Genomic DNA, 12,939 nt, shown 5'->3' with positions numbered 1-12,939 from the left:
TATTACATACCTTACTTATCAGATCCTTCGCCAAATCAGATACATAGTCTGGTATTTTATATTTGACTTCTCGTATCAGACTATAAGTTTTTTTCGAAGAATCTGTTTCAAAAGGCGGTTTCCCAACAAGAAATTCATAACAGAGGACACCTATGCACCAGTTATCTACATTATGATCATAAGGCTTCCCTTCTACCATCTCTGGAGGAAGATAGTCCAAGGTGCCGCACATTGTCTTCCGCCTGGAACAAAAAAGTATTGACATCAGAAAGTTATTCTCAATCCTTGTCCTACAGCACCTAAAGGAAATACAAAGATTACACAAATTAGTAACAAGTATGACAAAGCACACTTTTAACAGCAACTGAGGCTAGTAACCTATCCTCCCAATCAAAATTTGTGATATTCTGATATCAATGAAACAAGTACACTGATACGCACGACCAATAATACACCAAAGTTGTTTATGTACATTTATTAAAAGATAACTTCTCAGTATAACATGTGTGCAAGTTATATATGAAGGCTGAGGATCATTGAGTCTTCAAACTGTAACCTATGCTACATGAATCTCATTACATTCAAAGCAATCCTTCGTATTGTCCATAAGTGCTCTAAAATTACAAATTTAAATGTTTATCAAAAATTTTTGAACTCTGGGCAATCAGAAACCATGAGCTACAAATGTACCCAGTTCATGTATTCTAGACAGATAAAGTTTGCAGAGCAATAATGAAAAAGGACAGTTTATGGAAACCAGGAAGTGAAAATCCATCAAAGTAACTTTTTTTTTTTAATTGTGTGAACATATACCCCAATCCTTCCTGGACGAGAATATGTACAGCTTTGGTACATTGGGTGTACCTAACTGACAGGAAAGAGACAGCATTTTGAAAACAACAGACCCCCTTTCTGTCTGTCGGTTAATGCAGCCAAGTTTATCCTGCCTGCAGCAGCCTCTCTCCATCTTAACCACTTCTTTTCAAGTTGATCACCCATGTGCTAAATGTGTGTAGTAACACTCAAATGCTTATTCAGACTTCCATTTTACTTGTATTAGTGATCTGAAGGAGAATTCATTTCAAGAAGTAATCTCATTGTGCTTATTGTTATATTTTATGTGTATAGATCATAAGTACAGCCAGAATAATACAGAAAAATACTAATAATTTAGAAAAAAACGAGAAAAGCTGTGTGGGCACTGTTCTTTTATAAGATTGCTGCAGATGAGGACCCCTGTCATTCTCTCTGCCGAAAGTACTCCAAGTCGTGGTGTAAGTATCTGAGAGCTTAACTCTGCATCATATAGGAAGGCAGCCGAATTGTCAGGTGTTCTCCCTATCCCTCCCCATTAGCTGCTAGCAGCCAATAAGGTTCATTCTCTTTCCAAGTTGCTAGCTGTGAGTTACAGCTAGATGGTGAAAATCTCTCCTGCAAGCTGCACTGTTGCCATGCTTCACTACAATCGAATTATTCATACAACTGTGGGCTCTTTTTTTTCTTGTAGCAATATGGCTGTGAATGTATGTCTGCAAATGTTTTGGTGTGACTAAAAAATGTGTCTGATGACAGCAATAAACATAGTGCATCACAAGCAGGTGAGGGGGATTATTTATTGCATTTATAACTTTTTCAAATGTGAATTTTAAAGCAAGACTCCTACTGCTGACATTTGAAGACACAAGAACTGACTGAAGAAGCATGTGGTGTCGGCAAAATAATTGTAAGGACAATTGTAAACAAAAGTGTCAGAGTTGTAGAAATGTTAGGAAAAGTTGGTTTTGCATCGTCTAGGAAGCATCGGAATCTCTAGAAATCTGCAACACAAATGGATGGTTTTGACAACCATGTTTTAAAGCACTACGCCTGAATGGTAAATAACCAATATCACAAAAACTTGTACAGTTATGCTGAGAAGACTGGCTTCAAAGGTAGCACTTCATCAATGTAAAGAATTTTAAAAGACATTGGTTTCAAATATGTTAAGAAGAGAGTTTTCGGTTGAAAGAAGTGACCTAGGTGCAGCACGAATCACATCTTTCATAAAGATGCACAATGTAAGGAAAGGAGGTAGTTCAACAGTACATTACCTTGATGAAACATGGGTGATTCAGAATCATTCGAGGAAGACCTGCTGAAAAATGAGTGATGGTACTGGCGCTTTTTAAGTTTCCATAGGAATAGGTTCCCAGATAATTATTCTGCATTCTGGCTCTTCTTCTGGTTTTATTTCTGAGTGCAAACTTGTGTTTAGCTGTAAGAAAAACAGCACTGACTACCATTTGAAAATGAACACTGCCAGTTTCATGAAGTGTTTCACTGAACAATTCTTGCCATACCTTGCTTCAAAGTTGTCATTATAATTGCCATGCCAGTTATCATTGAGCTGTTACAGAGAAAACACCAAACTCAAAAACCAGCAAAGAAGATATTTTGCCCTGGCTTAACAATAAAAATATTTCGCACAGTATAAACAAGACATGCTGAGCTTCTGCAGCTGATAAATTTGACTATCACATGACAGAATGCAAAAACTTCACTTTCTTCCACATGAATGTGGTCACATAGTTTCGTGTTTACCAACATATCACTGTCAGTACAATCCCATGGAATTAATTTGGGCAAAGTTCTAAGATTATATGAGAGAAAAAACAAAATGTTCAAGATAACAGACACTGAATTACTTGTGCATGAAGTAACAGACATCACCACCACTTCAACATGGGAACAGGCTTTCAGCATGCTGAAAGACTTCAGGAAGAAGACTTTGGTAGGGAGGTGGAGATGGATATAAGACTGGAACCTATCATCATAAATTTACAAGCAGACGGTTCAGACACAGACTCGGATAGCAGTGATGGTATTATGATGTAGACTTTGGAACAAAGTAAAGTAATAATATTTCTTATTTTTAAAGACATAAGGCTTAAAAAGTGTGTTTATCAAAATTTAAATTGCATACATAGTGTATGAGAACTTCCAAGCCTTTATACATTGGAATTAAATAAATTTTGTATGGTACAGTGGCCTGGTACAAACCTTTCAATTGGATGTCACTTCAGCGACTTCCATATCTTGAAAACCAACAGCACCCGGTGTTTCCCAAACGGTCGCCCATCCCAAGTACTAACCAGGGCAACATTGCTTAACTTCAGTGATCAGGTGGGAAACCAACATTACCAACATGTCAAGACCATTGGCATTGATTGCAATTTGTATCCAATGAACTGTGCACACTACAGTGTTCAACGCACTGTCCAAGGAGAAGACAACATTTTCTCAATGTGTTGTACGCTCTAACAATTCGCAAGAATGCAACTGCATAAATTCGTCAAAAATTTCTATGTTTTCAAGCCACAAATTGGAAAATGCCTTACAATGACAGGGACAGTTACCTTTCGAGATGTCTGTGGCTTTCAATATAATTAGTCAGCATTCCCTTGAGTAATCCAGAAGATTGTGAATTTTTTGCTTGTTCAGTACATTATAAATGCGCTCTCTTACTGTAATGTCAAATGAGTTAGTTTAAAGCCATGTCCGTTGACAGCATACTGATCACTTTTACAGTCGTCTTTTACATTAGTCTTTTCAACCTGTAATCTCTTTTTTGTGCACAGTGATTACACTTAACTACAGTCAAATACACCCATATACATGTCTTAAATAATACACATTTTTAAAAATTCTATGGGGCAGAAGCAGTTGTCAAGCAAATATAATGATTCCATTTGTGCTTGAAACTAATTTTCACTGATCAGTGTGATGCTGACTACTGTTAGTCGAGCTGCAGTCATGTGTCAAATAGTTTTATCTTCTGACTTCAGTCTTATATATCTGATGGAATAGAATGGCCATGAGAGCAGTTAAGTTTTAATTTTAGTTCTGTGACAAGGATTTTATATCAGCTGGCCTGTGTCATGTGTCAATATATCCAAATGATTTATAAGTGATAAGCTTCACTCAGGTATGTGGCACTGCACTAACAGTAAAGTATATAGTGTAACTCATGTAAGCCCACCCTCAAACCTGTCATGTTATATCTGCACAGATCCGATGGCGACACCTTTAGTGTGTTGAAACCGGTCATCTAGTAAACAGTGTTTAAGCAATCTTGGCTTTTGAATTATTTCTACAACAGAGTTATAGCCCCACAACACACTATGTGTTCACTGCATAATTTTATTGTGTATCACAGTTTTACTTATAATCCAGTCCAAACCGTAATAAATTAAATGACAATTATTGCAAGCAGTTTCAATGATCTTGTCATCCGACAATGTCATTTTGGAACAAATATTTCTTGGCATATTCACACAAGTGTGTCAGGTGCTCTCATCTTCAGACATCATGCACATTTAAGCTGTGGATGCAACACATGCGAAGCAACATTTCTCTCATGACAGCTGATCAAAATCTGTTTTAAAATTTATTATCCCCTCACAGATTTGAATGTGTAATAAGGTGTACCGTAAGCAAATGAACTTTATTACTATCTGCAGCAATAACGTTCGGCAACATGGACTTTGTTTGCCCGCTCTCTGTTGTCATGCGTATGCAGATTATATTCCCTCCACACTTCTCTGCTGCTCCGTCTCTATGCATGATAGTGCCATCCTACATGACGTAGGCTATAGTATAACTGGTGACGTCTGTAGACATAACCAAACACCCACCAATGTCAGTAGCAGGTGTTATAAAACTTGTCTACAAAAACTTAGCTAGTGGAACTTGCTCAATAAGCGCATGCAAGGGTGAATTTCAAATTCTAATGAAGGTTTCAATAACAGTGTGGGAACACTTGCATAAAACAGTATTTGTGAGCCTCAAACCCTTAACAACTGGTGTCATAGGTTCAAGTGTTGTGTTTCAATGATGGTTCTGTCAGCACGCTGAAAGTTTCCATTAGAATGGGCTTACAACCTGGGCTGCACTTCAAGAATGCGCTTCTGTCAGCTGACCAGCTGAGAGTGCAGTAGGTTGAGAAAAACCCTACAAACAACAAGAAGACAGAATTCAAAAGAGGGCCTCTAAAAATAAGCCGGGGGACACAAAAACCCACAAAGAAGGCAACTAGGGGTCTGGCAAGTTTTAACTCTGAATGTTGTTTGAACAGATCATTTCAAATACTTTAAATCCATTTTCCTGAAACTCTGAAGCTAATACATCTATGTCAAAGACAGTTGGTAGAGAAATTCATGGTATCACTTTCATTAAAGTATGCAAGAATTACAGCAATCAAATAAATGGCGTGACAAATATTTAATTTTTTTTAATAAATGTCAGTTTTTTAGGTCAACTACTTTTCTGTGAATTTCTACTGTGATAACAATGCTACTGTCCTACTTCAAAGAAGTGCCAAAGAAAGTGGTATAGGCAAGAGTATTCTAATACATAGACATTAACAGGCAGAATACAGCGCTGCGGTCGGCAACTCCTATAAAAGACAACAAGTGTCTGGCGCAGTTGTTAGATTGGTTACTGCTGCTACAATGGCAGGTTATCAAGATTGAAGTGAGTTTGAATGTGGTGTTATAGTTGGCGCACAAGTGATGGGACACATCATCTCTGAGGTAATGATGAAGTGGGGATTTTCCCATCGGACCAGTTCACAAGTGTACTGTAAATATCAGGAATCTGGTACATCTACATCTACATTTATACTCCGCAAGCCACCCAATGGTGTGTGGCGGAGGGCACTTTACGTGCCACTGTCATTACCTTCCTTTTCTGTTCCAGTCACGTATGGTTCGCGGGAAGAACGACTGTCTGAAAGCCTCCGTGCGCGCTCTAATCTCTCTAATTTTACATTCGTAATCTCCTCGGGAGGTATAAGTGGGGGGAAGCAATATATTCGATACCTCATCCAGAAACGCACCCTCTCGAAACCTGGACAGCAAGCTACACCGCGATGCAGAGCGCCTCTCTTGCAGAGTCTGCCACTTGAGTTTGCTAAACATCTCCGTAACGCTATCACGCTTACCAAATAACCCTGTGACGAAACGTGCCGCTCTTCTTTGGATCTTCTCTCTCTCTCTTCCGTCAACCCGATCTGGTACGGATCCCACACTGATGAGCAATACTCAAGTATAGGTCGAACGAGTGTTTTGTAAGCCACCTCCTTTGTTGATGGGCTACATTTCTAAGGATTCTCCCAATGAATCTCAACCTGGTACCCGCCTTACCAACAATTAATTTTATATGATCATTCCACTTCAAATCGTTCCGCACGCATACTCCCAGATATTTTACAGAAGTAACTGCTACCAGTGTTTGTTCTGCTATCATGTAATCATACAATAAAGGATCCTTCTTTCTATGTATTTGCAATACATTACATTTGTCTATGTTAAGGGTCAGTTGCCACTCCCTGCACCAAGTGCCTATCCGCTGCAGATCTTCCTGCATTTTGCTACAATTTTGTAATGCTGCAACTTCTCTGTATACTACAGCATCATCCGCGAAAAGCCGCAGACCTCCAACATCACTGCAGCCAGAAAAAGATCCTGCAAGAACGGGACCAACAACAACTGAAGAGAATCGTTCAACGTGACAGAAGTGCAACCCTTCCACAAATTGCTGCAAATTTCAATGTTGGGCCATCAAGAAGTGTCAGCATGTGAATCATTCAATGAAACAGCATTGATTTAGGCTTTCAGAGCAGAAGGCCCACTCGTGTACCCTTGATGACTGCTAGACACAAAGCTTTGCACCTCGTCTGTGCCAGTCAACACCGACATTGAACTGTTGATGACTGGAAACATGTTGCTTGGTCGGACTAGTTTCGTTTCATATTGTATCGAGCAGATGGACATGTACAGGTATGGAGACAACTTCATGAAGGCATGGACCCTGCACGTCAGCAGGGGACTGTTCAAGATGGTGGAGGCTCTGCAACGGTGAGGGGCGTGTGCAGTTAAAGTGATATGGGACTCCTGATATGTCTAGACACAACTGACAGGTGACACGTACGTAAGCATCCTGTCTGAACACCTGCAGCCATTGATGTCCACTGTGTATTCCAATCAACTTGGGCAATTCCAGCAGGACAATGTGACACCCCATATGTCTAGAATTGCTACAGAGTGGCTCCATCAAAACATTTCTGAGTCTGAACACTTCCATTGGCCACCAAACTCCCCAGACATGAACACTGTCTTGCAATATGCTGTTCAGAAGAGATTTCCCCCCCCCCCCCCCCCCTCACACTCTTACTGATTTATGAACAGCCCTGCAGGATTCACGGTGTCAATTACCTCCACAGTACTATTTCAGACATTAGTCGAATCCATGCCACGTCGTGCTGCAGCACTTCTGCATGCTCACAGGGGTGTACACGACGTTAGGCAGGTGTACCAGTTTCTTTGGCTCTTCAGTGTATGACAACTTATGTACATTTCAAATCTCATTTCATTTAAACAAATAGTTTCTGAGCAATGGGTACAAACATTAGCATGACCAATCATAGGAAATACACTTATTCCTGGGCCCCTTAAAGACTTCATAAAGGGAGATACTACTCACCGATTGCTTGGTGCGTGTACAGACCAACCAAAATCAGCCATTTTTATTTTATCATCAGAAGTAAGAAGCAAATTTTCAGGCTTTATGTCACGATGAATCACTTTATTTTCATGGCAATATTGCAAAGCATTTGCAACCTGATACATGTATGTTGCTGCTCTGAAAATTGAGGAAAAACTTAAGGCATATCACAGGGCCAATAAATGACACCACAAATCAAAATGAAATGTAATCATAATGTAATAGAGACAGACACTCAAAATCAACTCAATAAAAAAAAGAACTGAACAAGGTGGAAATCAGCACTTAAGGGAGGTAGGACGTCAAATGGGCCGACTTTGAGCAGGAGAGGCACCACACGACACTTTAATTTCCACTGTCTATAATTTTACAAATAAACTCATACAACTTTGTCAACATGACCAGGAAGGATTGAGGATTCATACTCGTAGCAATGGAACTTCAAAAACATAACAAAATAAATTTTTTTACGTGTGAAATTTCATCATTTTTTCACTTACTATTGGCTGCATTTGTTGCTATAGGTACACTTTTCTTCACAAGTAAGAGAGATTCTTCGATGAATTTTGCACAGCATACAGACCATACTTACACGTGTATGAAACTTTAGAATTTATTTAATTAATGAAAAAAATGAATGAGCTGTTACATTTTAAAATTCATGTTTAGAAAAAACTCAAATTTTATGGTTAATTATCTCAATTTTTAGCACAGTTTTTAATAGATTTGGAAAATTCTAGAGTTTCATACACCTGTAAATATGGTTTGTATGCTGTGCAAAATTCATCGAAGAATCTCCCTTACTTATGAAGAAAAGTGTACCTATAGCAACGAATGCAGCCAACAGTAAGCGAAAAAATGATGAAATTTCACATGTAAAAAAAAAAAAATATTTTGTTGTATTTTTGAACTTCCACTGCTACGAGCGTGAATCCTGAACCCTTCCTGGTCATGCAGACAAAGTTTTATGAATTTATTTGTAAAAGTATATACAGTGGAAATTAAAATGTCCTGTGGTGCCTCTCCTGCTCCAAGTCGGCCAGTTTAACGTCCTACCCCCCCTTAAGAAAATTTCTGTAATCTGAAATGCTAGAGCAGATGTCTATTACGTCCCCGAGCTAGCATGTTTAGTTTTGTGTTTTGTAACTATCCAGCCTCCTCCCTCTGGTAAACAATTTTGATGATATAATAAGAAAAACAAATAATGACAAGAATAAAAGAGATGGGTTGAGGGGGGGGGGGGGGGGGGAGACAGACAGACAGACACAGAGACACAGAGAGAGAGAGAGAGAGAGAGAGAGAGAGAGAGAGAGAGAGAGAGAGAGAGAGAGAGACTTGTTCTGCAGAAACAAACTTACACAGGCTCAGCAAAGCGACCATTTGGGCTTGCATTAAGCACTTTGTACAATTCTCCTTTAGCAGCAAACTCTAAAATTAAATATATCTTCTTCTCATCATAAAAGTACGTGTAGAGTTGTAGGACATGCGGATGCCTGCAGAGGGAAAAATAGAACATTAAAATGAGCGTTATGTGAAGCCAGTGCTTTTTCGGTTGCCTGCAGTACAAGATAACAATCACAGTAACTAATCTACTAGATAAATAATTTCATTATGACAAAACAATTTGTGGAGTATTAATCATCAAGTTTATTCTTAAATTTGGAAACATTAAAAACTAATGACTAGCAAATAAACAATGCCATATAGTTGAGGCACTGAATGTTTGAACGTCACGAAACCCAACGTCTTCAAAGTCTCAAGGATTCCCATATGAAGTGCTGTGAAACATTATCAAAGTGAAGCAACAAAACGAACAGCTGGAGTCCTAATTTGGAAAAAATCCGTATGATTCCTGATGTTATATTACACAGATACTTGTGAACTGTTACAGCCAACATTAGTTACATAACATTCCTATCAAAGAATGACAGTTAACTACATCTGTAACGGACTGAACTTTGTTTCTAGCTGTGCAGCGAACTTTATTTTTCAAACTAAATAATCGTTACTAATAAAAAGACTTACTTTAAATTTTTTTATTCTTCTGATCTTTTAGGGATACTCAATTCTGTGTGTTACGTATGATGGCAGACCGATTCTGAACTTGCACCAGTGTGTTGGAGATAACAATAATCAATTTCCCCTTTCGTATCGCCGAAAGCAAGGCTGTATCTCTCCACAGCTTTTTTATCAAGGTGGTAACTCTTTCAGTTTATTTCATTTTTCTTTTGTTACTTAAGCAAGGAAGAACCTGCAAGCTATTTAAACTTAATACAAACATCCACTGCCCTGAATGCAAAGTACGAGGGTGGATCAAATATAAACGGGATTTTATTTTTTATTTAAATTCATTTATTTAAAAACTCAAGGCAATTATAATTTATTTTTCCACATAATCTCCTGCTTTGGAAATGCATTTATCCCAGCGTATGGGCAGCTTTTTGATGCCTTCGTCATAAAAAGAACTGGGTCGTGTCATCAACCAGTTGCGCATGAAGTCTTCCACACACTCATCTTCAAATCGTCGCACTTCTAGAGGTCCTTTAAGTGGTCTGAATAAACGAAAATTGCATGACAATAAGTCCAGGCTGTAAAGAGGATGATCAAGTGTAGTCCAGTGCATTTCCTGTAGCTTGGAGACAGAGCTGCACTATGGGGTCGCGCATTGTCATGGAGGATGATGACCTGTCAAATCAATCAGTCTCATTTTTGCGACGATATGCAACTCTCGCCTTGTTCAACAGTTCGCAGTAGTAAGTAGCATTGACTGTGTGTCACTCATGCAAAAGATCAATCAGCAAAATGCCTCACTGATCAGGGGGGGGGGGCGGAGGGGGGGGGGGGGGGGGGACCAACAACAGTTGGAAGAACCTTGCCAACTGACAGACGAGTCTTTGCTTTCACTGGTGCTGCCTCCCTTTCCTCCACCACTCCTTACCGGCTTTTTTTTGGATTCTGGAGTGTAGCGATTAACCCATGATTCGTCGCAAGTGACGATCCGACTCCAAAATACATCAGCTTCTTCTACAAACCTTGCTGTAAGCCTCTGACAGACATCCAAATGTCTCAACTTCAGATTTTCGGTCAAAAGTTTAGGGACCCATCTGGAACACACTTTATGGAGCTATAGGTCATTTGTGATGATTGCTTGACAGCTCCCATTATGCATTGTGCAAATGGAGGGGTACACCTATTGCTCAGACATTGTGAGCGTTACTGACGAAACGGCAGGAAATATCTAACAGCATGCTCTCCTCACTTCTAATGGTCCCGCGTAAGCATAGCAGAAGTGCGGGGCCAGTCCTACCAAATGTTTATGTTCAAGTTTAAAGCTAGAATGTCAGCTGCTCACAATGCACAAACACTAAATTGATGTGTACTGAATGTACATATCTTCATTGCAAATAACAGCACACAAGATTTTTCACTGCAAGTAATACATTCACAAATGTGTATGCACACAATATACTTGCAGTAGTGCCCAAGATGTAAAAGGTAAAAAGGGAGAAATATAAAAAAACATTGAAGTTAATACAACTTTCATGGTCACTTCTCTGGCAACCATGTTCCCTTCTTAAAATTAGACAATCGAAATCTGTCACGCAGTGCATTAACATTGGGAGCAATCCAGTGTCAAATTGATGTACACAGCCACTTCACCAGGAAAACAGATTCAGACACCAAAATGAGTGTTTTACCTTTAATAGATTAGTTACAGCTGTGAGAACTTTATGAAGATGAACATTTCTAAATGCATACCATGAAATTAAGATTCTTCTGTGTAGAGATTTCTGATGAAGGCATGTGACTTTCAAACTTGTTAAATTAGTTCTTTGGCAATTTAAAAATCAAATATGAGGTTTCTTCACGTATTTGTACCTATGTGAGTCTTTACATTAAGCACTGATCATGGGCAAGCGCATTTTCATTTTATAGCAATGTCACTTTTCTGCAAACAACTTTATGAAAGGAAGCTACAACCATTATCCGCCACATTATTGATGTACATCATGAACAGAGGAAACCTTCTCCCACTATATTAAGTTATGTCAGATGCCGCCTTTTGCTTCTCGAGATACATGTTTATTAAGACATGTTTAAGAGTAAATGTACTCTGAAGTGAGATTTCCAAGGTCTCTGAACAGACCTGCGCACAACGTGCAGTTGCCTACTTACGTACTACTCATGCTCAGGTATGCCAGAAAAATACTTTGGTTATTTAAGCTGCACTGCCCAGAAGATAATTCTGGAAGCTAACAGGTGCTTTTGTATTCAAGCCAACACAATGACTTCCAAATCTGATTTTTGCTGCACTCCATTTCATTCTGTTCACCCCATATTAGCATGTTATCCAGCTGGTTCACATATAATTTTTCCATGTGCTTTGTGGGTTAAAATATATTTTTAGAATTAGTAGGTAATTTTCGATGGCCAGAATTTAAGCTGTGTGGATGGGTCATGGGTCATGCCTGGATTGCTCTGTCAGTAAGAGCATGCAGCACTGTAGTATAGGTTAGTAGCAATGTATGGTTGGGCCTAGTGATTAACAAGTCATGGATCAGATTCCAGGAGGACCTTAGACATCTGTGGTCTGCCTTTATTATAGCCTTCACCTCTCAACAATGTGAAGAGTCATGACGAACAACTGGGTTTGGATTCCACTTTAAACTGATGGTCCCCTTTCCCACGTTGGGTAACTGATAAATTTGGGACACGCAAGTCGCCAAATTGTTATCCAACTGAAAGACTTGCACCCAGCCACTGAGCCACACAAAATGACTATTGTAATAATTAATTATACTGTTCTTTAAAATTTGGCTGAACTGTTATACAAATACTCTACTGTCGATGGCTTCAAGTTGCATCTGCAATTAACAAAACAGATACACCCCATTTCGTTTATGTACAAAAATAAAATAATAATGAAATATATTATGTTTTCGACCCTGTATTGGGTAGTTCAAGACATCAGGTCGTTTATTGTAGTAAGATACCTGTTGCTGTGAATCTGGTTCGACACTAATAGCGTGTATGCTAAACTGGCATTCTGAGCTATCAGTCTTCTAACTGGTTTGATGTCGCCTGCCACAAATTCCTCTTCTGTGCCAATCTCTTCATTTCAGAGCACTTGCAACCCACTAGTGTTATCAAAAAGAAATTAAACTTTTGAAATAGCACGCCAACCAGCAGAGAGAGCACACTGTGGCTACTGTGCGCACCTAGCAGCAGGTTTAGACAATAAAGTGCCATTTGCCTCGTGTCACTTGGACAATTAGCAAACACACCACAGCCGCTGAAGTAACCACATGTTTAACCTGCCCGTCAGGGTAGTACAATAAGGAGCTTGAAGAACAATGTGTGTGTGTGTGTGTGTGTGTGTGTGTGTGTGTGTGTGTG

General features: G+C 39.2%; 1 protein-coding gene across 5 annotated transcripts in view; it reads right to left on the bottom strand.

The window, feature by feature from the left end:
• Positions 1-12,939, bottom strand: part of LOC126457204 (aurora kinase A-A-like) — a 161,430-nt gene that overhangs the window by 112,601 nt on the left and 35,890 nt on the right. For all 5 annotated transcript variants that reach the window (XR_007585447.1, XR_007585449.1, XR_007585448.1 and 2 more), the window contains exons 4-6: positions 8,901-9,035; positions 7,522-7,680; positions 11-242 (exon numbers count right to left, since the gene is read on the bottom strand). Coding sequence is in view for 2 of the 5 variants with exons in the window: in XM_050093303.1 (XP_049949260.1) it covers positions 11-242; positions 7,522-7,680; positions 8,901-9,035 (526 nt within the window). In the remaining 3 variants the exon portion in view is untranslated. The remainder of the gene's footprint in view (positions 1-10; positions 243-7,521; positions 7,681-8,900; positions 9,036-12,939) is intronic.

This window comes from Schistocerca serialis, chromosome 2, assembly GCF_023864345.2.
Source record: "Schistocerca serialis cubense isolate TAMUIC-IGC-003099 chromosome 2, iqSchSeri2.2, whole genome shotgun sequence".
NCBI lineage: Eukaryota > Metazoa > Arthropoda > Insecta > Orthoptera > Acrididae > Schistocerca > Schistocerca serialis.
The sequence above is the reverse complement of the archived record's forward strand: the minus strand, read 5'-3'. Positions and strand labels throughout refer to the sequence as shown.